The sequence below is a fragment of the Macaca nemestrina genome, chromosome 17 (assembly GCF_043159975.1).
Source record: "Macaca nemestrina isolate mMacNem1 chromosome 17, mMacNem.hap1, whole genome shotgun sequence".
Lineage (NCBI taxonomy): Eukaryota > Metazoa > Chordata > Mammalia > Primates > Cercopithecidae > Macaca > Macaca nemestrina.
The window spans coordinates 47,990,288-48,017,668 of NC_092141.1; the positions used below are offsets into that span (position 1 = coordinate 47,990,288).

The 27,381-nt window shown below is 38.3% G+C and overlaps 1 protein-coding gene across 15 annotated transcripts in view; it reads left to right on the forward strand.

Annotated features, from left to right (window-relative positions):
* Nucleotides 1-27,381, forward strand: part of LOC105476856 (BCAS3 microtubule associated cell migration factor) — a 710,244-nt gene that overhangs the window by 382,947 nt on the left and 299,916 nt on the right. For 12 of the 15 annotated variants that reach the window (XM_071082810.1, XM_071082809.1, XM_071082814.1 and 9 more), the window contains 3 exons: nucleotides 3,171-3,271; nucleotides 6,260-6,456; nucleotides 13,351-13,448. In XM_071082810.1, coding sequence (XP_070938911.1) covers nucleotides 3,171-3,271; nucleotides 6,260-6,456; nucleotides 13,351-13,448 — 396 coding nt within the window. The other 3 variants (XM_071082823.1, XM_071082820.1, XM_071082821.1) reach the window with 3 other exon arrangements.

Consider the following 27,381-nt stretch of genomic DNA (forward strand, 5'->3'; position numbering starts at 1 on the left):
ATATATCTAGTTGTATGTTTAACACCACAGTGCCAAGTAATGATTAATTTATTGTGAAAAAATATGTTCCCTTATTGCACTCTTCTTTCAGACTTTTCAAAATTATTTGGATTATAGTTAGCTTCTAGTTTTAAGCTTCTCCTGTTTTGATGTTTGTGCTTCTACCCAATTTGGTAATAAAAATGTATCAAACATGGAAAAGATGGTGGGGCCAAGGAAGGATATTTATTTAATGTTGAAAAATATTATCCCACCAGATTTATTTTTTTATATTGCCCGTCTTCTGATGGCTTCCAAGCATGCTTAATTAGAAAACTATTTTTAGTGAAAAGAGGGGATGGAAATTCTTACAATCTCTTTAGGATTTTGTGATGCATATTTATGATACTATTTCTAGATGTATATTTGGAATCTTTATTACTTCCCTTGGAAAGTTAATGAGGGCAGAGAGGATCTTTCTCCCTTCTCACTGTGGAAAATTCCAAACATATACAAAACTAGAAAATAATAGTATAATGAGCCTCCATGTACCTATGAGTCAGCTATGACAATGATCAACTAATGACCAATCTTGTTTTCATCTGTAATTCTACTTCCCACCTCTATCCCTGCCACTGGGTTATTTTGAAGCTAATCCCAGACGTTATAATACATTATCCCTATTTTGTTGATGGATAAACAAGTGTCCAGTCATTCTAGTGCCATTGCTTACTTAGTACAGAATCCCAAACTCCAACCACCCAGTAGATACTTATTGAGTGCTTATTCTGTGACATGTACTAGTCTAGGCTCAGCAAATATAAAACACAACATAAACTTTTGGAGAAATTCACGTTAGGTACCAGCTAGTTACGTAAGGTGTGGTTGCTCACTTCTACTTAAAAATTTCCAATTGCTTTCCATCATATTACTCGAGCTTTATTACTTAAAAAAAAAAAAAAAAAAGGAAAAAGAAAAAAAAAAAGAAAGGAAAAGCCCACAGTAATCTGCTGGTCCTACCTCATTTGCCTTACTGACTCATCTTGCACTCACAGCATGGCTGACCCCACCCAACCACAGTGGCTTCCTAACTGTTACTGATTCCCTTTATTTCTCAAAATCTTTGCACTTAACATTCCCTTTGTCACACCTTTCCTTCAGATATTTGTATAACATATTACCTCACCTCTTTAAAATCTTCTCTGCCCTCATCTGCTTTCCAGCCTCTACATATTTGTCCATATTCACATTTTTCACTAGTATTTAAGGGGTGGGAATTTCAAGGATCCTCTTGTTCTCTTCTGTAGTAAGAATTAATATAGAATTTAGTGGTGTGAAGATAACCTTTTGAAAACATTACTTATCAGCCTTTCAATGTGTATCAATTATTTCCAAAAGAATGCTGAAATAATAGATATTGTGGTATTCTTTTCTTCTTGATATCATTTGTCATCACAAGAATGTAGGTGTATGCTTTTGTGATCATTTGTGTTTTGTACAAATGCCACCATGCCTGTTGGCTGTAAAACTATGATTTTGAAGAACTAGCAGCTAAAAGTTTTGACTACTGCAGATCTTACACTTTAATACTATGTATGCCTCTGTTGAGTAATTCACTGAATTAGCATTTCTCCTCTTGCAGCAAGTTAAGATAAGCTTTTTGTGAGTCTGTGTCTTTTAAAATCTTGCCCTAGGTTATGCTTTGTCTACTTTATTTGTATCTGTTTCACTAAGATACAGTTTTTCAAAATACTACCTTGTTCTAGAAAGAACTCAATGAGTTTGGCATTCTCTGTCACTGCTTGGGTAAGTGTATAACTCTGGGAATACATATTAAGAAATTTGTATATTTACATCCTCTGATTTCATATGGAGGAATCTAACTCAAGGAACTTTTTGTGTGTTGATGTGTATATATAAATGTCTCTGGGTGGTGGAAATTATGAAGGTTGTTTTCAGCTTGTCATTCTTCTCTATTTCTTCTACACTTCTTTAATGATCATCTCTTACTTTCTTACTTTTCTTCCTACTTACCTCCCCTGTTTTTCTCTATTCCTCCCAGTACTTCATTGCTTGATTTCTCTGGGTATTAAAATGGTAGGCCAGGCGTGGTAGTTCATGCCTATAATCCCAGCACTCTGAGAGCCAAAGCCAGAGGATCACTTGAGGCCAGGAGTTTGACACCAGCCTGGTCAACATTGTGAGATCCTGTCTCTACAAAAAAGAAAATTTTGGACAGGCATGGTAGCTCACGCCTGTAGTCTCAGCTACTTATTAGACTAAGGTGAGAAGATGGTTTGAGCCCAGAAGTTTGAGGTTACAGTGAGCTATGATCATGCCACTGCACTCCAGCCTGGGTGACATAGCAAGATCCTATCTCTTAAGAAAAAAAAAAAAAAGAGATTAAATAAAATCATGTATGAGGTTGGGGGGTTATATGGGAAATATCTGTATCTTTAGCTCTACTTTGCTGTGAACCTAAAAGTGCTGTTAAAAAAAAAAAAGAAAAGAAAAGAAAAAAAGAAAAAAATACCTTTAGCGATATAGAGACAGAGTGGGTGAGTCGTAGCTTCCAAAGAAGAGACTAAGATTTTGAGGAGATAATGTCTGGTTCATATTAGGAACTCAGTAAATGTTTTTGAATCATTGTATTGTTTTACTAAGCAAATGTTCCTATTTGAGTGAAAAAGTAGGCTGTTTATAATTTGACTATGTCATACCACTTAAGAATCATGAAAACTACCCAGGTATCTAAGAAAGATGATGTATTTCTCTGGATAAATGATTTTTTTCAGGACTGAAAGCATTTTTTCAATTAAATGTGCATTTTTTATGCCTAGCATTTATATGAAGCTACTAAATAAACTCTTTTAAAGAATCCTAATATCATCCCCCAATGAACAGATTTGTCGCTGCTCTTCAGTGTACTTTTGCTATTAGCATGTAATTAGTTGTTTATTTCTTTTATTGCAAGAAGATGTCATTACTAAATTCCTGTAGATATTTTTTAAAGTATCTTATTCCTAAGAACTTCATTCTTACTTGTTCAATAATTGTTTGAATTGCCTCTGTGCTTTAAAGTATTATATTTTATCTTATAGATTACCATAGTATCCAAAATGGTTGTGCCCATGTCTGTTTTTCCACTGCATGGAATAAAGTGGTTTAAATCTATTTTCTTTCTCCTTTAGTGGTTCCCCCTGGAAGTCCTGGGCCCATTACTCGACATGGGTCTTATGACAGTTTAGCTTCTGACCATAGTGGACAGGAAGATGAAGAATGGCTTTCCCAGGTAAAACTCTGAAATATTGAGAGTATTAAAGTAAAATAAAACAAATTTACTGTTTTTATTCTTTTTCTTAGAGGTAAATGGGGAGAATTGGTAACTCTTTGTTGGATTATCAAGAATTAGTTGTCTTTCCATATTACAAATTACTCCACAAATACTGCTGCAGGTGTACATATACATATTATATATACATTATACATATTTGTGTGTGTATGTGTGTATATATATGTTAGCTTCCATACACATGGCATAAAATCTATGTATTTTTCACACAATCCAATCCATTTAAAGCCTTAGGGCCTTGAAAGTAATTAATTTTTGAGGCAGAGTCTTGCTCTGTCACCCAGGCTGGAGTACAGTGACATGACCTTGGCTCACTGCAACCTCTACTTCCTGGTTTCAAGTGATTTTCGTGCCTCAGCTTCTTGAGTAGCTGGGATTACAGGCATGTGCCACCCTGCCTGGCTAGTTTTTGTATTTTTAGTAGAGACAGGGTTTCGCCATGTTGGCCAGGTTGGTCTTGAACTCCTGACTTCAAGTGATCCACCCATCTTGGCCTCCGAAAGTGCTGGGATTATAGGCATGAGCCACTGTGACCAGCTAGGACTTTGGAATTTAAATAGGCTCTTTGGAGCACATTTTCATCAGGTTTAAAATAAAAGTTGACCTTGATGAAACAGTGAAGCCACTCAACAATCTTTGGGATTTGTTTTGTGGAGCCAGCATTTTCCGAAGATTGAGTTCATACTTTCACTATTGGAAATATAACAGTCTACCCTACAGAAGTTCTGATGGTGCCCTCTGGGTTTCCTTTCCTAAGCCCATGTGATGCTGCTTTTAGTGGTCTCTAAACCAGCCCTACAACATTGCTGGGACTGCAGGCATGCATCACCATGCTGGCTAATTTGTTTGTTTGTTTGTTTGTTTGTTAATGTAGAGATAGGATCTCCCTCTGTTGCTTAGACTGATCTTGAACTCCGAGGCTCAAGCAATCCTCCTGTGTTGGCCTCCCAAAGTGCTGGGATTACAGGCAAGAGCCACCATGCCCAGTCTCCAACAGCTTCACTGACCATCCCTCCCCTTGCCAGGTGAAGCTGTCTTCATCTCAAGGGCTTTGAAATAAAAGATACTTGGGCAGATTTCAAAATGATGGGATTACAAATGACTTTGTTACAAATGCTGTTATGTCTTCCTCAAGTCTGACATCATTTTGTGAAGCTAATGACCTATCTCAGATTACCAATCTGGCAGCTTTTCATCGGACAGGTGCCTCAGAAAATGTGGAGGCCATTTGTAGTTTCATTTCTTTCTCAAGGAGTCTCAAGGAGGGTAGCCTGAAAACTAAAGTCTGGAAAATCAAAAGTAAAGTAAACTGGAAAATCAAACAGTGTCTAGGTAACATGTATTTATTTCATCACACCAAAAATATTCACAGGAAGTTTTTCAGTTCCTGGCATGTGGTGGTCCATCCTTTCTTAATGATAGGAAGATAAAGTAAACCCAAAATGCGTGTGTTTTTTCCAGAATCAAAATGTTGTCCAAGGAATGCTGGCAGAGAAACCACTGTCCTTCAACTTTTCAATTAGGAAAAGGGGTAATGTGTGCTGTCAGTGTGAAAGTATATACAATATGTTTGTCCGGCACACAGCAGGAGAGTGAATAGGAACATCTGGCCATCGCCTCGGTGAAATTGCACAGGCATCTGTTTACCTCTCGGCTCTGTGACACTGATGGTTTTGAGCTTAAAATACACAGAATGCTTTATCTGTGGCCTAATTTACATTGCTGAATACAACTACTTGAATCAGAAATCACTGTCCTCAATCTGAGCATTTTTCTCCCTGTGATTAGTGGGAATGTGAATATTGTTCCAAAGACCATGATGCTTCTGCCCTTTTGGACTCACAAACACAGGGCTACACTCTGTGAACCTTTTCAGTTATGTTTTGTTAAGAATTAATCACCAGAATCAGAGAAATGTGATTAAACATAAAAGAACTCAGGACAAAAATAAGGCACGTGGGAAGTCAATTACATTGACTTGCACAGGCGTGGATGTACCAATGACAAGACATTTAAACTAATTTGCATATTTAGTTTCTCATTCGAGTTGATTATTTGTTAAAAAAAAAAAAAAGTAATATATATATTTTCAGGTTTTTCCAAGTGTTTTCTACCCACTTCTTTGACTTTATAATGTTTAATAAAATATTGGCAACATTCCCTACGCCCTCCATTGAGCATTAAATTCATAAAGCATTTTGTTTTGGTATTTCTGTTTTGTAGCACATAAAATGCCTGTGTTGATATTTGTGGCAGTTGAGAAAACACACTAATTAATGGTATTTGGAAGACAAAAATCTAGTTTGAGAGAAAGTATAAAATAATTTTTTCATTTAAAAGTGGATTGGAGTAATATTAGGGCAGTATAGTAAATATTATAATATTTTATTGTGGAAAGAAAGTGGCTTTGGGCATTAAAATTATTTCAGACCTTTACTTTTCCTTGCATAGTTCAAGAACAACTTCACATTTGTCATAAGCTTGATCCTCAGTGAAGGAATTACTTTTAATCTGTGGATTAATAGGTGTAGTATTCAGTGCATGCCCACAACATGGTAAGTACTGTCTAGAGTGAACGAAAAGGTAGACCCTAGGGAGCTGACACTAGTTATACGAGGCAAGAAACTGATCCTTTTACTTTCATGTGATTTTTGTGTTGTATATGTGTGTGAGGTGTGCTTGTGTGTCTGTGTATGTATATGTACACAGTATATTTTTTGGTTTTGTTGATGAAAAGCAGTAGAGGGATATTTTGAATGTCTGCAGCTGTGACTATCATCACCTTTTAATTATGGGTGCCCTATCCCTTTCCCACTTTAACATGGGCTTCTTGAAGAATGCGGGTGTTGAGAGGAAGAATGGGGGATTGTGAAGTCTCTCAAATCAGGATTACAAACCATTTAAATCATCATTGCTACTCTGTTCCAGGTTGAAATTGTAACACACACTGGACCCCACAGACGTCTGTGGATGGGTCCACAGTTCCAGTTCAAAACCATCCATCCCTCAGGCCAAACCACAGTCATCTCATCCAGTTCATCTGTGTTGCAGTCTCATGGTCCGAGTGACACGCCGCAGCCTCTTTTGGATTTTGATACAGATGATCTTGATCTCAACAGTCTCAGGTAGGAAATGAGAACTAGGGAGTGATTTGAATGAAAGGATTAATATGTTCATGTGGAATGAGCATCATATGTAATATTTAGGTTTCCCTTTTGAGGGGACTACATGTACTGTTGCATGTAATTCACTGTCATTACTTGGGATTGTATGTAGGGTCTCATGTGGGATCACATTACATGCAATAAATACTTGTTTTTCAGATTATATTCTCCCTAAACCTAATACTCACTGCACTTTTCAAGCAATTCCACCTTTTGATGCTTTGCTTATATTTCTAACTACTTGAATCTGATTATGTATTCTTTTCCTGATCTTTCTGAAGTTGGCACCACCTTTCAATTAAATTTCATCTGTGATTTTAATCTAATCCTGTATCTCTCTTCTTTTAGATTATATAAAGTTTTTGGATGGAAAAACGTTGGTATACGTTCAGCTATAGTTTATCATTTATATTTTTATAATACATGTTCTCTCATCCTTATTTTTAGGAATCCTAGTACAGGTGTACAAATTATACTTTTTATTATTAGCTTATTTTTTTATTGCAACTCAGACAGTTTTGACTTGCAGTCTCAAGTTTGCTTAGCAGTTTGTTATACCAAGACTTGACACATTAGGGTGCAACAGATAATGAAGGACTCAGTGTAATGTAATATAATCTCCCTTTTCTTGTCTTCTCTTTAAAACAAACAACCCCATCACAAAGTGGGCAAAGAATATGAACAAACACTTCTCAAAAGAAGACATTCATACAGCCAACGGACACATGAAAAAATGCTCATCATCACTCACCATCAGAGAAATGCAAATCAAAACCACAGTGAGATACCATCTCACACCAGTTAGAATGACAATCATTAAAAAATCAGGAAACAACAGGTGCTGGAAAGGATGTGGAGAAATAGGAACACTTTTACACTGTTGGTGGGACTGTAAACTAGTTCAACCATTGTGAAAAACAGTGTGGCGATTCCTCAAGGATCTAGAACTAGAAATACCATTTGACTCAGCCATCCCATTACTGGGGATATACCCAAAGGATTATAAATCAGGCTGCTGCAAAGACACATGCACACATATGTTTATTGCGGCCCTATTCACAATAGCAAAGACGTGGAATCAACCCAAATGTCCATCAGTGACAGGCTGGATTAAGAAAATATGGCACATATACACCATGGAATACTATGCAGCCATAAAAAAGGATGAGTTCATGTCCTTTGTAGGGACATGGATACAAGTGGAAACCATCGTTCTTAACAAACTATCGCAAGAACAGAAAACCAAACACCGCATGTTCTCACTCATAGGTGGGAATTAATCAATGAGATCACTTGGACACAGGAAGGGGGATATCACACACCAGGGCCTATTGTGGGTTGGGGGAAGGGGGGAGGGATAGCATTAGGAGATATACCTAATGTAAATGACAAGTTAATGGGTGCAGCACACCAACATGGCACATGTATACATATGTAACAAACCTGCACGTTGTGCACATGTACCCTAGAACTTAAAGTATAATTTAAAAAAAAAAAAAAGAAAGAAAGAAAAGAAAAGAAAAAAACTTGTTTCTTCTACTGTAGCCTTGACAGCTTTTCAATATTTAAAAGCATTTTAAAGTAAGATTGGTGGTTAAACTAAAAGTGATTTTTGACACAATAAAACATAAACCAATATATTCCAAGTAAAAAAACCCCAAAAATTCTATAGTGTATCTTGAATATAAAACAACCCTCTGACCTTTTTCTTGCACACCTTTTAAAAAATAGTGAGAAAATATGTTCCAGTTACATAGTGGAAATATGTTTTTGTCTTCTCTTTGTCAGTATCAATAAAAAATTGTATAACAAAATGAAAACTTTTGCAAACTTGGATTGTGCCTGATGTATCTGTTTAGAAAATATGACACATATTTACTGAGTACCTGCCAGGAGGTGCCAGGAGATATACCTAGAGTACAGCCAGCTGCCTACTTGGGTCTGAATTGCAGCTCTTCATCTCACTCGCTGATCCTGCTCTCACCCCTATTCTTTCTCAGCTCTTTATTTCATTTATTTTTTATTTTATTTTTTGAGACGGAGTCTCGCTGTGTCACCCAGGCTGGAGTGCAGTGGTGTGATCTCGGCTCACTGCAACCTCTGTCTCCTGGGTTCAAGCAATTCTCCTGCCTCAGCCTCCTGAGTAGCTGGGGTGACAGGCGCCCGCCACCAGACCCAGCAACTTTTTGTATTATTAGTAGAGCCGAGGTTTCAACATGTTGGCCAAGCTGGTCTCGAACTCGTGACCTCAAGTGATCCTCCCGCCTTGGACTCCCAAAGTGCTGGGATTATAGGCGTGAGTATTTGTGTGTTTGTGTGACTGAGTCCCACTCTGTCACCCTGGCTGGAGTGCTGTGGTATGATCTCAGTTCACTGCAACGTCTGCCTGCTGGATTCAAGCAATTCTCCTACCCCAGCCTCCTGAGTAACTGGTATCACAGGTACGCGGCACCACGCCTGGCTGGTTTTTGTGTTTCTAGTAGAGATGGAGTTTCACTATGTTGGCCAGGCTGGTCTTGAACTCCTAACCTCAGGTGATCTGCCCGCCTCTGCCTCCCAAAGTGTGGGGATAACAGGCGTGAGCCACTGCGCCTGGCCCCATCTCTTTAAATGACTCCACAAACTACCTACTCAAGACAGAATCTAGAGGTTATCCTTGAAATCTCTCCTTTCACACATGCCGCATCTAATTCTTCACCAACTTATATCATTTATATTCAGAATACATCTAGAAACCTTCCACTCCTCTCCATTCCGAATGCCAGCACCCCAGCAACATCTCACAGACTCCTAACTGCTGTCTCTTTTTATGTTTTTGCTTTCCCCTGACTGATGTATCTTCTTAAAAAAATGATTTGGTCAGGGCACAGTGGTTCACGCCTGTAATTCTAGCACTTTGGGAGGCCGAGGAGCGGGGATCACAAGGTCAGGAGTTCGAGACCAGCCTGGCCAGCATGGTGAAATCCCATCTCTGTTAAAAAAGTACAAAAAATTAGCCGAGCATGGTGGTGCACGCCTGTGATCCCAGCTACTCGGGAGGCTGTGGCAGGAGAATTGCTTGAACCCGGGAGGCAGAAGTTGCAGTGAGCCGAGATCGTGCCACTGCACTCTAGCCTGGGTAACAGAGTGAGACTCCGTCTCAAAACAAAAAACAAACAAACAAACAAACAAACAAAAGAATGATTCATAAAGAAGAATGTATCTCCTTTCAATACGTTGTTTAGAATTTTTCGTTTGTTTAGTCTGCTTTGTATTTTGTTTTTTTCTTCTCTACATTTTTGTTTTTTTGTTCCAGCATGATTCCTCCAGCTTTCTAAAAGTGACATTTTTTGACCAAGATGTCAGGTAATAATGACAGAATACAGTGAGAGTGTACGACCAATTTTCAGTGATGCTAATGATCAAATATGGTCTAGATAACGATCTCAAGCCATGGTCAGGGAGTCAATTCTTTTCAGTCCTCAACTTAGTGATTCAGTGTACTCGTGTTTACAGCAGTCATTTGGTTGTTTAAATGTTAATAATAAAGTATTTAAAATAAGTAACCCAGTTTATTCTCTTAAACAACTATGTAACACATTTAGTTTTTTTGCTAAACGGTGCGCAAGACACTGTCTCGTTTTTTTCTGGTGATTGACCAGCTGCTATTTATAAAACCCTGCGCTTTTTCTTAGGTGGTCTTTGCCCCATTGTTTAGTGGCCTCCTCCAGCTGTCTTTGTTACTCTTTTCCTCAGGTATAGTCCTTCTATTAAGATAGTTCTAACTCGCTTCTTTTAAAAGTAGATATAGCTACTTTTCCAAGTCCTTAAGAATCTTCCTCAGACACTTGCCCTTTGTTAATAATACTGAATAACTCCCCACATTTTGTTTAACACTGAATGACTTTAAATTGTTTATGTTTGATTAGAATATTAACCTGTTTACTGGACACATATAACCTTTAGAAACCTTTATACTGAGCAACAGGTTTATAAATTTCTATTAACTGCATTTGTAATTTATATTTTAAACTTTCAGCAGGTAAGCTTGGTTGGGACCTTGGCTAAGACCCTACAGCAGTTTTTATGGGAAATTTAGATTTAACTCACATCAGTTTTAAGTCCTTTTTAGTACCACCATTTTCCACCCAGCATTCAATTAGAAACCCGACTATTGAGATTCTCCTCATTCTCGTTTGTGAGCACTCTAGCCCAACTTCTTTTCTCTCATCTAATTTCTACTCGTCTGTGCATGGTGGCCTATGACCGACCATTGGCTTTACTTTCTCTTTTAAATTGTGAAGTCTTTATTTAGATTTTTGGGGGCTCACCTGATCCTTAACACCTAGTATACTGTCCTGTACCCCATAGGATATCAATAATAATATATAGTGCAGTGATAATCTTCCTCCCTGCCCCCTAACCAAAATAGGAAACAGGCGGGCATAGTGTTGACTCTCATCCATAAGGGAATCAGGCAAGCTCCCTACCCAGAGCAGGTGTTTAAAAAGAATGGGCAATGAAATATTTGCTAACAGATCTGAGAAACATATAATGTAAAAGATGTTGAGTATCCAAAGCCTGTTTCCACTTAAGATGAAGCTCCTCAGAAATTGGTTACTATTTATTTTATTTCATTTAACTGAGATATAATTCACATAATATGAAATTCTCTGGTTTTAAAGTGTACAATTCAGTGGGTTTTAGTATATTCACTATGTTTGGCATCCATCCCACTAATTTCAGAACGTTTCCATCATCCCAATCAGTTTTTCTCTTTTTTTATGAAGAAAGTTCAAACATGTCTAAAATAAAAAGAAAACTAGAATAAGCCCCCATGTATCTGTTGTCCAGCTTCAGCTATCAACTCATGGCCAATCTTGCTTCATCTGTAGCCTCATTCACACCCTGCCTCCAACTCTGGATTATTCAGAAACCCCAATATAAATTGACTAACTATAGGAAATGTATTAGCCCACATAGGAAGTTGTTTAGACTAGAAGGGGGCATAACTTTGAATGAACTGACCATATCTAAGAGGCTAGCTTTTTGTTGCTCTCAAGAACAAGGAAACTTCTTTTCCAGACACTTTAAATAAATTTCTCTTTTCTAACTGGCCCACATTAGCTTAGGCTTACCTATCTCCTAACTAACCACTGCCAAGACATGAGATTACCATGATTGGCTTAGAAAAATTAGCTGGGATGGAATGAATATTGGGTAGTTCTACATAGCAGTGATCAATATTTGTTAATCAGTATTTTCACCTTCCAGTACTAGATCATCCTATACCTCCCTCCTTTTTTTTCTTTCTCACAACAAATGCATGCATTTCATAACTAGTTTGCAGTACACACTTGGCATTTCAGGCTTCTGTCATCTTTCCCACGTTTCTTATCAACTTTTTATCTTCCACCAATAACCTTTATGAACTCTATACTTCAGCCAAATCATGCACTTCAAGATGCCCTGAATCTATCGTATTCAGTCACTAATCTAAGTTTCTGCATGTTGCAGTCCTGTGCTTAAAGGGCATTTCTTGCTCCTCTTCATTATGCATATATACTATTACTATATCCAGACCTAATCCCTGTTCCAGCTCTACAATCTCTCTCTCTGATGTGGACCCTGCATGTCTTCCCCCATCTCCTCAATCTGAGCTTCTATTATTTATGTCATTCATATTTACACTTTAGTTTTATTTTGCATTGTCATGAATGTTCATGTGCTATGTCATATATATACACATTGGTCTGTATTTTATGTTTTGTTCCTACTTGTTCCCAGAGTAATGCCTACATGCAATTAATACTCAGTAAATACTTACAGTATGAATGAATTACCAGAATGCATACATACATTGTTGTAATAAGTTTTTGTTTCACTGAGTTGCCTGGGACTTTCAGATCTTTTAATCTTCTAGATACTTTTGTGTTAATAGTGTTTATTCTAATGCAGCTAGAAAGAACACCCGGCATTTGGCATTTATATGTTTATTATTCTTTTTTTTTTTTTTTTTTTTTCCTGAGATGGAGTCTCACTCTGTCACCCAGGCTGGAGTGCAGTGGTACAATCTCGGCTCACTGAAACCTCTGCCTTCTGGGTTCAAGCAGTTCTGCCTCAGCCTTCTGAGTAGCTGGGACTATAGGTGCATGCTACCACACCCGGCTAATTTTTGCATTTTTAGTAGATACGGGGCTTCACTGTGTTATCCTGGATGGATGTTTATTGTTCTTAAGCAGCTTTAAATCGTATGTGGTAATTTGCACATTTACTGAGGTTCTAATTGATTCTTGTATGCTAGTTGGTAATTTTATAAAGGTAGCTCAGTTAGTAGTGACCCACCCCAGCCACAGTACATCTTTGTTATCCTATGCTTACTGTCAGATATAAAGTAACTTTCATAAAGGATTTTAATGGAGCATCTCAAAATTTTGAATTACATATTGATGCCTTTTATGGAACACATTAATAGCTATGGTGCTATTAGTGAATTTCAGGATTCTCAAAACTCTTCGTATGTGTCCCTTGGAAATGCCAAAGGTTTCAGTATAAACATTTTCAGTGTTTCATTTCCTCTCCCATTCTACTTATTGTATCCCTTTGAATTAATGTCAGCTTTTCAGTCCCTTCCTTAAAAATCTATGGAATAACACACGAAGATAAGTTAGAAGGGGTCTGGCGTGTAGAGAATGTTTGTAGTGCTTTATCCTTGGGCAGCAATTAGGGACTGCCGCTCCCCTGTTTGTCTTGTTTTAGAATGGATGGTTCTTTAATGAATTGTGCTACTCCAGCATTCCTGATTTAAGGTCTGTTGTAGCAAGTGACAGTTTTGATGCCAGTAACATATGTGAATTAAATTAAATTGCATTGCAGGATCCAGCCAGTCCGCTCTGACCCAGTCAGCATGCCAGGGTCATCCCGTCCAATCTCTGATCGAAGGGGAGTTTCCACAGTGATTGATGCTGCCTCAGGTAGAAAACCACCTCTGAAATGTTTATTGGGCAGTCCTGTGCATTTTTAACTAATTTTCTCGCACAATGTAGAGGATGACATTTATTTGCTTTCTTCTTTGTTTTTTTGTTTTGTGGTGTGTGTGTGTTTTAATACAGTACTATGCCTATATTTGTTGCTGAACAATGCCATGCTTTTACCCATTCCTAAGGTTGGTGAATGATGCCGTGGAGTTGGCACTTGATTAAATGTAACGAACATAGTATTGAAGGCTACAGGGTTGATAACTGTTTTGCCTTTGATCACTGAAATGTGGAGAAGCAACCTTGACAGAGAACGTAAATACAATATATGGATTCAATTTACTCAACCTGTTGAGTATCAAAGTGCCTAATCTGTGGAAGCAGAGAAGAGTCTAAATGCTATAGCTTGAATGATTTTATTATGAAAAGCATCAAGTTTAGAAATTCATTTACTTAACTCTGGCCTATCACAGTTATTAATTTCCTATCCTTGGAAACAAGCTATGAATATATATCATTAGTACGGAGGAGATCTTTGCCTTTATATGTGATGATTGCTCTATTAGTATTATAAAACTGTTTTCAGCCAGGCCTACTAAATGGTAGAAGTGTCTGCAGTGATATATTTTCTCGTCTCTAAGTCAAGTGATAAAATAAGGACAGTGATGCCTTGCTTTGTCATGCAGCTGGGGAGCATCTGAAGACAGCGCATGGCAGGATTTTGTCCAAAATTTCTCTCTCAAGTAGAATTATTAAATACTCGGCATTAGTCAAACAGTTGAGTCAGAGAGGATTTTAATCTATAGCAATTTCAAAATCCCTAGAGACTGCTGATTTGATTGAGGCTTAAACTGTGAAAGAAAATGCAAACAAACACGAAACTGATTTGTGAAGGTCACTTTAAAAAGACCAAAGCTTCTGTCTGTGGATATATTTTTAAGTGTCAAAGCTAATGAGTTTTATACATATTCTTAGCTTTCTGATTTTTTGGTTAGTGGATTGTACCTTGCATCTTGCTGAACTGCCCCATCTAGGGCTATGCTGTCATTTTTAATGTAGACTATTACTTTAGAGGACTCATGCTTGTTCCTATTGCTTTAACTTGGCAACCATGGTTGTCCCCTGGAAATGAGCATGGAAATGTGTAGAGTTGCTATCATTGCTTCCCTGCATTGAATGAGATATCGAGATAGGGAACTTAAACAATAAATCTTTTTTATAGTCACATTCTGAGAATGCTAGACTTTGTGCCCATTTGGAATGATCATTTACAATTTTGAACCCTGGAAATGTTACATATTTTAACCTGAAGTATTTTATTCAAGATTACAAGAGTAGTCCTTGATTGGGCTTTTTAGACCTTCTTAAACTACCAGATTACTGATGTTTTATTGTCGAGTGACTAGCTACTAGGAACACATGCTGCCAAAGCAGTTACCTTGTGTTATTAAAAGTAGACATATTCAATACTAGATTCTGAGTAGCACTCCATATATATATAAATATATAAATATATATATATATATATATATTTTTTTTTTTTGAGACAGAGTCTCGCACCGTCACCCATGCTGGAGTGCAGTGGCACCATCTTGGCTCACTGCAACCTCTGCCTCCCAGGTCCAAGCAATTCTCCTATCTTGGCTTCCTGAGTAGCTGGGACTACAGGCACCTGCCACCACACCCAGCTAAGTTTTGTATTTTTAGTAGGGACGGGGTTTCACCTTGTTGGTCAGGCTGGTCTTGAACTCCTGACCTCAGGTGATCCACCCACCTCGGCCTCCCAAAGTGTTGAGATTACAGGCATTAACCACCACGCCTGGCCAACATTCCATATTTATCATGTACCAATCTTAGCTGTATGTAAAGTCATCTCATGCAACAAGGGAGGAGCTTCAGTGAACTGTTATTTAGCAGTTCTTCCTTTTGCAAGAAGAGTTTTTAAGTTGATTTTTGAATAAGGAATTAGATCCTACATGTAAATAATCTGATATGTAAGTAATCCTAAGATTACTTAATTTGCATCAGATATACGCTGTATGAGTTTCTAAAATACTGTTCTATGGCATTGACCTTCTCTGCCTGAAAGTACCAATCTTTTGAGTAGGAGAGAACTTCTTGGTGGCTAAGCTTTATTATTATTTTTCTAGGCCTGTTTTCATTCCAGGAAGCCATGGTACCTTTCTGAAAGACAACCAAAACAATGAAACGTGTGTGCTGCTTTCTTTAACTTTGAACTAAAGAAGCCTCATAGATAAGGAATTGGACTTTATGAGTAATTCTGTCTTCAGCTACCTCTCAGTTGATTCGGATCCCTTTTGAATGAGAAATATATGTTAATGCATTTTTTGAGCGAATAATGTTTTGTTGTGGAATGTCCATCTACTTTAGTAGGACCAACTGTTGTTAACAGAATTACTTTCTACATCTGTGGAAAACAACATCTAGGCTGACAAAAGTCAAGGTAGCAAGTCTAACAAAATTGAGGCTAAATGATTTGAGTTCTTTATGGAAACATATTTATGGGAAAATTTTGTTGTAGATTCTTCTGTTAAAAAGAATCTAATAAATTTTTATAATTGCTCCTGCACCAGGAAGTGCACCTCTGATTATGATCCATGCCTTGGAGTCAGCTGCACATTAGGAAGATGCTTATCTGGAGGTTTCATTGCCTGTTACTTAGAGATACGGCCAGTGTGGCACCTCTTCTGTTGGTCTTCATTGCCTTATATTACCTTCAAGCATTTTATATGACTTCATGGATTATCTTTTGAATTATTCTTATGGCACATGTTACACTTAACCCTCTATTTTAGTGACAGCTCTTGCTCTGTCTAACCTTGTGGCGGTATAATTATTTTTCATGTAATTACTTTATTCACAGATATAGAATTTAATGTGATAGAATTAAATCCTTTGACAATTATAACAGTTTTTAAAGTGAAAATATTTTATTTAAATCTCGGGTCTGCAGTTTATTTTCTAGATACCTATATATTAATCTAACAGCATTATTCCATTGAAACTAAAAGAGGTGTGCAGAGTGTGCCACTTTTGCCACGTAATGATTTTTTTCACAATTTCTTAATCATCTGGTAATCTCAGGTTCACGCTTTTGCAAAGAAACACATTGCCTAAAATACATACTTTTAAATTATTAGCTTCAGTGATTTAAGCACAGGGTAAATTCTATGCCTTTAGACACCTATGAACTAGATTCTTACTGTCTCTCTATAAAATAAGTATAGAGTATTTTCGATTTTCAGCAGTTCCTTAACTGCTTCATCAGTAGATGTTATTCCCATAACATCAGTCTCATCTTGGCTTTGGTGATTCAAGCGACACCATACCAGCTGGATGCAGTGGATCACACCTATTCCTAGCACTTTGGGAGGCCGAAGTGGTGGATCACTTGAGGTCAGGTGTTTGAGACCAGCCTGGCGAAACCCCGTCCCTACTAAAAATACAAAAATTAGCTGGGCGTGGTTTCGCATGCCTGTAATCCCAGCTACTTAGGAGGCTGAGGCACAAGAATTGCTTGAACTGGGAGGCAGAGGTTGCAGTGAGTTGAGATTGCGCCAGTGCACTCCAGCCTGGGTGACCGAGCAAGGCTCTGTCTCAAAACAAAACCATCCTACCTAAAATTTGTGGGAGTTAAATAATTGTAAGATGTCCCCTTCTTGGCTGAGGAGATCATTTTGGAAATGGACACATTATAGGATTTTAACCTAAGACACAGGCTACCCAGAACAAATGGGATTTGGGGCAGTTGCTCACTTTTTCCCATGTCCTGCTGATGAACAACAATGTCTATGAATCATTGATAGTATTTATGGCCAAAGCACTGCATCAATTTATTCATTTTTCTGTATGTTCATTTTGGCTAGATAGCTAAGAATTTCTTCCCATTCTTTGTACCTTATAACATGTGCCCTTCTTTTGATAAAGGTGTAGGGCCTCTAAAGAGAAAGCAGAAAGACAGCTGTCAGTGTCTTGTTGGAACTTTGTTTTCCAGATTGCTGACTATTCTTGATCCAAAACTTGAAGGCTGTACCTAATAGATAACCTTTCCTTGCTTCTGAGTCATCAAATCAAAGAGCCTAGAAAGATCTGGTTCACCCTGAGTTTGTTTGTCTTGATTTCTGGTTTTACTATGGAGATGGATGTTTACTAACAAAGAACTCAGATAATTGAGATCGAAGGACAAACGTATGTGTGACTCATATGCAGAGCAGACATCTTTATCAAACTCTATTAAAGAAAACATTTTATAAAGTTAGGAGGTGTGGTGGAAGCGGTGTTTGTGTACATGCCTGAGGAAGATGGTAGTGTGAAGGGACAATGTGACAGATAAGAAAAATGACTTCTTATCCTTCTGAGCAGGCTTGGATCATAAGGTATTAGTGTTACATCAAGCATTTCAGTAAATAGGGATAAAGTTGCAGACTTGGGAGGTTTTTTGTTGTTCTTGACTCAAGAGAAATACTACTTTTGTTGTGCAATTGAAGTAATAAAAATAATTAATTTAGGATATACCTTTTGAGTACCTAATTTTTCCCACTATCAAAATAACTTGTTTACTGAAGAAAATTATACACTTAAAATCCCAAACTAGTTTGATTTGATTGATTTTATAATGATCATTTATGCCTACTTTATGTATTTGGCATTTGGTACATCACCTTCAAAAAAACAAATAATACTCATTAATAGAGAAGTGCAATTAGATGGGTACCAAGGAGGTTATCTGAGCAGTTTTTATTTTGTCTTGCAGTCAAATCTGTGCTGGAAGGACCTTCTTATAGAGACATTCTTTTATCATATAGAGATTCTGTTCATGGACTGGGGGAAGAGTGTTTTTTTTTTGAGACAGAGTTTCACTCTTGTTGCCCAGGCTGGAGTTCAATGGCATGATCGCAGCTCACTGCAACCTCCGCCTCCCGGGTTCAAGCAATTCTCCTGCCTCAGCCTCCCAAGCAGCTGGAATTACAGGCACGCGCCGCCACCCCACCCAGCTAATTTTTTGTATTTTTAGTAGAGACAGGGTTTCACCATGTTGGCTAGGCTAGTCTCGAACTTCTGACCTCAGGTGATCCCCCCACCTTGGCCTCCCAAAGTGCTGGGATTACAGGCGTGAGCCACCGCGCCCAGCCTGGGGGAAGAGTATTCTAAGATTATATTTCACTGTATTGACAGTTGCCATTCCAGTCTGAGGCCGACTTAGATACTATATCTTAAAGGCTGTCAGAGGCACAGAGACGCTGATGGTAAAAATAAAGAGATTAGTGAGAGACATCGTTCATTCTACAATGGTGTGGCCACATAGCTCAATGGTCTTAAAGCTAGAACTGAGTGAAAAAAGCCATGACTTTATAATCATGGTCTTGAATTTTTGCTAAAACCTTCAAGTCATTCTCCTACCATGCCATTCACTTCTACATCAGTAAAAGAAGATTAAGAGTCCCTTTGCAAAACTTTTTTTACCACCTTTTTTGGAAGGGGTGTGTTCAAATTATTTCCTAAAGTAACTCCTGAATACAAAGTTCTTCAGAAATATTACAATTTCTTTGAATAAATGATGTGATTTTCGATTAATAGAGTTTCAGATATTCTTGATGATTATAAAGTGATAAAAACTCTAGGCATGTACCTTGGGTACTGAAAACTTGTGTGGGATCAGTAAGAGGATTAAGGATAAGAGTGAAAGTAAAAGAAGGCTCTGCCCTGACCTGTGAACAATCCCTCAGAGGGGAAAAAATATTCAAACTCAAATATTAAGATTGGCTTTTATATTAGAAATGAGGAAGTGTATACATTAAATTACTTCTAATCTTTCAATTATCTACTGTCTGTATAAAATCAAAAGTAAGTTTTAGAGATTAAGAACATAGGGAAAAGACCTTATTTGCCCATAAGGAAAATGCTCAGCTGCATCTCTCCTCTTCTGATTTAAACATTCCTCTTATTCTTTTTTTTTTTTTTTTTTTTTGAGACGGAGCCTCGCTGTGTTGCCCAGGCTGGAGTGTAGTGGCGTGATCTTGGCTCACTGCAACCTCTGCCTCCCGGGTTCAAGCGATTCTCCTGCCTTAGCCTCCCGAGTAGCTGGGACTACAGGCGCATGCCACCATGCCTGGCTAGCTTTTGTATTTTAGTAGAGACGGGGTTTCACCATGTTGGTCAGGCTGGTCTCAAACTCTTGACCTCGCGATCCGCCTGCCTTGGCCTCCCAAAGTGCTGGGATTACAGGCGTGAGCCACTGCGACTGGCCCTTTCTTCTTTCAATATTTATAGGATGTTAGAAGACCAAAGTCAAGTTAACAATGAGGAAAATTTTAGTTCAGCACAATTAAGAAAAAATGATAGCCCCATTGAAAGATGAAGAAACAGTAAACAGAAGTAGAAGAAGCTGTTGGGAAAGTGTCTTCTGATGACACATCCTTCTTTGAATAAATCTTTGTGTCAACTAAAACCTTGCCTATGCTTTCTGTATTGCAAGCACCAGGTCCTTGACATGGCTTTAAATCTTTCCTAAGCATTTTGAGAAGGAACTGATGCTTCTCACTGTTGATATCCTAGGGTTCCACATATTTACATGGGACTTTTTGACCAAAGACCCAACTTTTCACTTTTGTACGTTTACTTCGCCTCTTATACAGGGCTGGACTATTTATGTAGTCTGTTGCATCAGACTATGGTGGCAGAGGGACAAGGTTGGGGTCACTATTAGAATTTGTTTAAGTCTGAACCGGGAATTCCATTTGTCTTAGTGACATGAGTGTCAAACTGTTAGTGCAACACTATTTTAAACTGTGCGCAAAAGCCTGAGAGGCTTATGCTTATAGGTGCCATCTATAAACTTAGAAACAAACAAAGAGCCCCTCTCCATTGAACAGTAAGCCCAGTGGGCAATTAAAGAGCAGCTTGGGACCCCATTTGGTCAGCTAGTCAGAACCAGAGCTCCTGATATTCCCTCTGGATATTGTTGAGAACTGTCACAGAAAGGCTAAAGTAAATAATCAAAATGAAAATAGTTGTTCCAGAGAAAAGTCTTGTTCTGGAAGCTTGGTGTTAAGGAAGGAATAATCACCAATAATTTATGGATCTTTATTAGTTCTAGTCTCAGCAGAGTCCCTTTCAGCTTGAAACATGCATGAACCTGTGTTTTCAAGCACCTCTGAAGATGTTTTTAAAATTAAGGTATAATTTGGGTATAGCAAAAATGCACATATTTTAATCATACAGCTTGATGAATTTTTATATTCAGTTAGCCACCACTCACATAAAAACATAGAATATTTCCATTAACCCAGAAAGTTTCTTATGCCCCTTCCAGTTAATACTACCTGTGACCTAGAGGTAACCACTTTTATCATCACAGATTAGCTTTGCCTATATTAAACTTCCTATGATTGGAATTATCTTGTGTCTATGCTTTTGTATCTAACCTCTTTTGCTCAACTTAATTTGTTTGAGATTCATCCAGGTATTACATGTGTCACTAGTTCATTTTTAATATTGCAGTGTAGTGTTCCATTCTGCAAATATACCACAGTTTATATATCCATTATTCTGTCATTTCAGGCTTTTGGCTATTAGGAATAAAGCTCCTCTAAACATTTTTTTACAAGTTCTCTCTCTCTCTCTCTCTCTCTCTCTCTCTCTCTCTCTCTCATCAATATATGCATATATTTCCTTTGGGCATATCCCTAGTACTGGAATTGCTGGATCACAAAGTAGGCATATGTTTAACTCTATTAGGAATTGCCAACACGTCTTCCAAAATGACTGTACCATTTTGCATTCTTATCAGCAATGCATGAGCATTCCAGTTGCTCCACATTCTCATCAACACTTGATATTATTGATCTTTATTTTAACCATTCCAGTGGATGTGAACTATGGTTTGAATTTGCTTTTCTCTGCTGAGTAATGATATTGAGCATCTTTAATATACTCATTGGCCATTTGGATATCATCTTTTGTAATGTCCTGGTTAACGTGCTGATTTTTATTAGATATGTTGTCTTTATTAAATATGTGTTCTTTAAATATTCTGGATATATGCCTTTCATGAGATATGTGCATTGCAAATATTTTCTTTCAGTTAATTGCCTTTTCACTTTCTTAATGGTATCTTTTGACAAGCAAAAGTCTAATTTTTTTCATTGTTTTTTCCTTTTATGTTTTCACAAACAAAAAATTATCTTTTGTCCAGTCTTCTTTTTTTTTTTTTTTTTTTTTTTTTTTGAGACAGAGTCTCACTCTGTCACCAAAGCTGGAGTGCAGTGGCGTGATCTTGGCTCACTGCAACTTCCATCTCCCAGATTCAAAGTGATTATCCTGCCTCAGCCTCCTGAGTAGCTGGGACTACAGGTGCTCACTACCACGCTCAGCTAATTTTTGTACTTTTAGTAGAGACGAGGTTTCACCATGTTGGCCAGGCTGGTCTTGAACTCCTGACCTCAGGTGATCTGCCTGCCTCGGCCTCCCAAAGTGCTGGGATTACACTGTGCCCAGCCCCTCCAGTCTTGAAGAGATAACTCTTTTCTAGAAATTGTATAGTTTTAGCCTTCACATTTAGGACTATGATCCTTTTCAAATTAATTAATTAATTTTTTTTTTTTTTGAGACGGAGTCTCGCTCTGTCGCCCAGGCTGGAGTGCAGTGGCCGGATCTCAGCTCACTGCAAGCTCCGCCTCCCAGGTTTACACCATTCTCCTGCCTCAGCCTCCCGAGTAGCTGGGACTACCGGCACCTGCCACCTTGCCTGGCTAGTTTTTTGTATTTTTTCAGTAGAGACGGGGTTTCACCCTGTTAGCCAGGATGGTCTTGATTTCCTGACCTCGTGATCCGCCCATCTCGGCCTCCAAAAGTGCTGGGATTACAGCTTGAGCCACTGCGCCTGGCCTTCAAATTAATTTTTTATTGTGAGTGGTCAGGCGTGGTGGCTGATGCCTATAATCCTACTTTGAGAGGCCCAGGTGGGCAGATTGCATGAGCTTAGGAGTTTGAGACCAGCCTGGGCAACACAGTGAAACCCTGTCTGTACAAAAAATACAAAATTTAGCCAGTCATGGTGGTGCCCACTTGTTGTCCCAGCTACTTAGGAGGCTGAGATGGGAGGATCACTTAAGCCTGGGATGTTGAGGCTGCAGTGAGCTGTGATCGCGCCACTGCACTCCAGCCTAGGTGGCAGAGCAAGACCTTGTCTAAAAAAATTTAAAAATTTATTTTTATGTAGGGCAGGGATCAAGGTGTTTAGTTTCTTCCAGTTGCTCCCACACTGATTATCAAAAAGATACACCTTTCCTTTAATGAATTGCACTGATGCCTTTTTTAAAATTTTATTTTTTCTTGGGTTCTTTATTCTGTTACATTGATTTATATAACTGTCTTTTTACCCATATTGTACTATCTTAAATACTGTAGCTGTTTAGTAAGTTTTGAAGTCTCATATTCTAAGGCCTCCACCTTTGTTTTTCTTTCTGGTTATCTTGGCTATTCTAGGGCCTTTGCATTTCCACACATGTGCATTTGTATGAACATGCCAGTGGTTTTTCAAAGTGTGGTCCACAGAACTCTGGGAATTCCCAAGATACTTTCAAGTGGTCTATTAAGTCAAAATTATTTTTGTACTAGTACTAAGTTATTATTTGCCTTTGTTTTTTCTACTACGGTGAAATTTAGTACAGATGGTGCAGAAGCAATTATGGATAAAACTAGTGGCCTCTTACCATAGTAAAGGCAATGGCACCTAACTATGCTAGTGGCCTCTGCTACCTACTTAGAGTTCTTTTTTAAGCTGTATTCACCTAAGAATATCTTTGAAGCAGTAAAAATCATCAACTTTAATTTTATTAAGTTTTGATGCTTGTGTAACTTCTTAATATTCTATATATCAAGTGGGAATGAATGCACAATAGTTGTCTTGAGGGAAAGCCATTGTGATTTGTAAACTGAACTAGCAACTGTTTTCATGGAATACCATTTTACCTCAATAAAACAAACTATGTTTATTCAGACATGGGCATTTGGCAGAAATTTTCTCAAAAATAAGCAAACCCTGTCACTTTGAAGAAAACAACTAACAATATTTATTACCAATAATAACATTCTAGCTTTCAATTGAAAATTAGAAATTTGAAAACCTTGTATCCACCACTATCTGCTTAACAGAGTCCCCATATTTAAAGACATTTCTTGGCCGGGCGTGATGGCACATACCTATAATCCCAACACTTTGGGACGCCAAGGCGGGTGGATCACCTGAGGTCAGGAGTTCGAGACCAGCCTGACCAACATGGTGAAACCCCCGTCTCTACTAAATACAAAAAATTAGCTGGGTGTGGTGGTGCATGCCTGTAAACCCAGCTACTTGGGAGACTGAGGCAGGAGAATTGCTTGAACCCAGGAGGCAGAGGTTGCAGTGAGCCAAGATCGCACCATTGCACTCCAGCCTGGGCAACAAGAGTGAAACTCTGTCTTAAAAAAAAAAAAAAAAGAGCCACCGCGCCCGGCCAGTAATCCAGCACTTTGGGAGGCCGAGACGGGCGGATCACGAGGTCAGGAGATCGAAACCATCCTGGCTAACACGGTGAAACCCCGTCTCTATTAAGAAATACAAAAAACTAGCGCCTGTAGTCCCAGCTACTCGGGAGGCTGAGGCCGGAGAATGGCGTGAACCCAGGAGGCGGAGCTTGCAGTGAGCTGAGATCCGGCCACTGCACTCCAGCCTGGGCGACAGAGCGAGACTCCGTCTCAAAAAAAAAAAAAAAAAAGAAATTCTCGTGAAATAAGTAGTGATATTAACTAATATGATTTTTTACATAATAGATAATGAAATATATCAGCATTCGGAACATCTGCAACATTTTCCAAATGACCAGTTTCATGTTGCTACAAAATCATACAAGAGGACTCATTCCAAATGCAAGATAGGACAAAGGATTTTAATGTAATAGAATATGAAAGTTAATTGATATGCTTTCAGATTCCACATTGCAACTAATTTGTTAAGGGTCATATTGAGGAAGAACATCCCCAGAACCTGAAAATGCTATTAATATACTTTATCTTTTAGCAGTTACATATTTGAGTTGAACCAACTTTTCTTCATGTACGTCAACCAAAACAGCATATCAGAACAGATAGAATTCTATAGCAGATATATGAGAATCTAGCTGTTGTCTATTAGAGGGTGTCTATTGGAGGGTTTTCTCGTAAAAATGTTACTTTTCTCACTGTTTTTTGTTTAGAAAATATTTTTATGTAGAATGTAATATATGTTTCTACATAGAGGCTTTATCCTTGTTTTTAAATTAGCTGATACATAATTGTATTAAATGTTGATAGATACAGTACATATAAACCAAAGATCTTTGGAGTCCTGGGTTTTTTGTTGTTTGTTTTTTTGAGACGGAATCTCGCTCTGTCACCCAGGTTGGAGTGCGGTGGTGCAATATCGGTTCATTGCAACTTCTGCCTCCTGGGTTCAAGCGATTCTCTTGCCTCAGCCTCCTGAGTAGCTGGGACTACAGGCATGCACCACCATGCCCGGCTAATTTTTGTTTTTTCAGTAGAGACAAGGTTTCACCATGTTGGCGAGGCTGGTCTTGAACTTCTGAGCTCAAGTGATCTGCCCGCCTTGGCTTCCCAAAGTGCTGGAATTACAGGTATTAGCCACCACACCCGGCTGGAGTCCTAAATTTTTTTAAGCACACTGGGACACTGGGATCCTGAATTTGAAAATGTTTGAAAATCACTTGTGTACACACACACACACACACACACACACACACACACACACACACACACACATATATTAAATTACCAGCTTGTTTATTACTACAGAAATTCAGATGAGATTTAGTTGGGATTTCATTGAATCTGTATATCAAATTTGGAAGTATTGACATCTTAAAAATACTAAATCTTTCAAAACATAAACTTTTTTTATTTTTTGAGGTGGAGACTTACCCTGTTGCCCAGGCTGGAATGCAGCGGTGTGATATAGGTTCACTGCAACCTCCGTCTCCAGGGTTCAAGCGATTCTTGTGCCTCAGCGTCCTGAGTAGCTAAGATTACAGGCAAAACATAAACTTTTATAACTATTCACTTATTTAAGCCTTCTTTAATTTCTCCCTAGTAAGTTTCAATGTAGGAGTCTTATACATCTTATATAAAATTTTGTTCTATTATTACATTTTGATGATAATAACTATAGCACATATTTATTTCACTTGTCAGTTTTCTTTATGGCATATAGAATAAAATACTTTTCTGTATAATAAACTCGTATCCCAGCCTGGGCAATATAGTGGGACCTCGTCTCTACAAAAAAATTTAAAAATTAGCTGAGTGTGGTGGCATACACCTGTAGTCCAAGCTACCTGGGAGGCTGAGGTAGGAGGATTGCTTGAGCCCAGGAGGTCGAGGCTACAGTGAGCCAAGGCTGCACCACTGCACTCTAGCCTGGGTGACAGAGGAGAGACCCTGTCTCGAAACAAAAACTGAACTTGTATCCAGCAACTTTTCCAAATTCATTTATTCATTCTAATACTAGAATCTCCTGGATTTTCTACTATGTAATCATGTCGTCTACAAATAAAGATGGTTTTATTTCTTTTTAATCTTTATATTTATCTTTCTCCACTTGCTTAAACCTCCACTACGATGTTAAATAGAAATGATGATATTGAATATTCTTGTTTTCTTCTCTATTGGGGGAACCTGCCCCCCATATTTCAACATAGGTTCTTTCTATTTTCCATAAGTGTTGGCCGGCTGAGAAATAAAGAGAGACAGTACAAAGAGAGGAATTTTACAGCTGGGCCACTGGGGTGACATCACATATCGGTAGGACCGTGATGCCCACCTGAGCCTCAAAACCAACAAGTTTTTATTAAGGGTTTCAAAAGGGGAGGGAGTGTAAGAACAGGGAGTAGGTACAAAGATCACATGCTTCAAAGGCCAAAAAGCAGAACTACTAATAAGGGTCTAACAAAGATCACATGCTTCTGAGGGAACAGGACAAAGGGCAAAAGCAGAACTACTGATAAGGGTCCAACAAAGATCACAAGGCAAAGGGCAAAAGCGGAACCACTGATAAGGGCCTATGTTCAGCGGTGCACGTATTGTCTTGATAAACATCTTAAACAATAGAAAACAGGGTTCGAGAGCAGAGAACGAGTCTGACCTCATATTTACCAGGGCGGAGTTTTTCTCCCACCCTAGTAAGCCTGAGGGCACTGCAGGAGACCAGGGTGTATCTCAGTCCTTATCTCAACCACATAAGACAGACATTCCTAGAGCACTGTTTGTGGACCTCCCCCAGGAATGCATTCCTTTCCAAGGTATTAATATTAATATTCCTTGCTAGGAAAAGAATTTAGTGATATCTTCCCTACTTGCATGTCCACTTATAGGCTCTCTGCAAGAAGAAAAATATGGCTCTTTTTGCAGGCAGTCAGACCTTATGGTTGTCTTCCCTTGTTCCCTAAACATTGCTGTTATTCTGTTCTTTTTCAAGATGCACTGATTCCATATTGTTCAAACACACATGTTTTACAATCAATTTGTACAGTTAACACAATTATCACAGTGGTCCTGAGGTGATGTACATCCTCAGCTTACAAAGATAACAGGATTAAGAGATTAAAGACAGGCATAAGAAATTATAAAAGTATTGTTTGGGAACTGATAAATGTCCATGAAATCTTCACAATTTATGTTCCTCTGCCGTGGCTCCAGCCGGTCCCTCTGTTCAGGCTCCCTGACTTCCTGCAACACTTCTCAACCCTAGGAGGAAGGGTTTATTATTTCACTATTAAGTATAATGTTCGATAAGTAAAAATTTATCAGAACTGAAGCAGAAAGAGAAAAATACTGAAGTAAGACAGAACTCAGTGTGAGTGGTATATCAAACTATAGC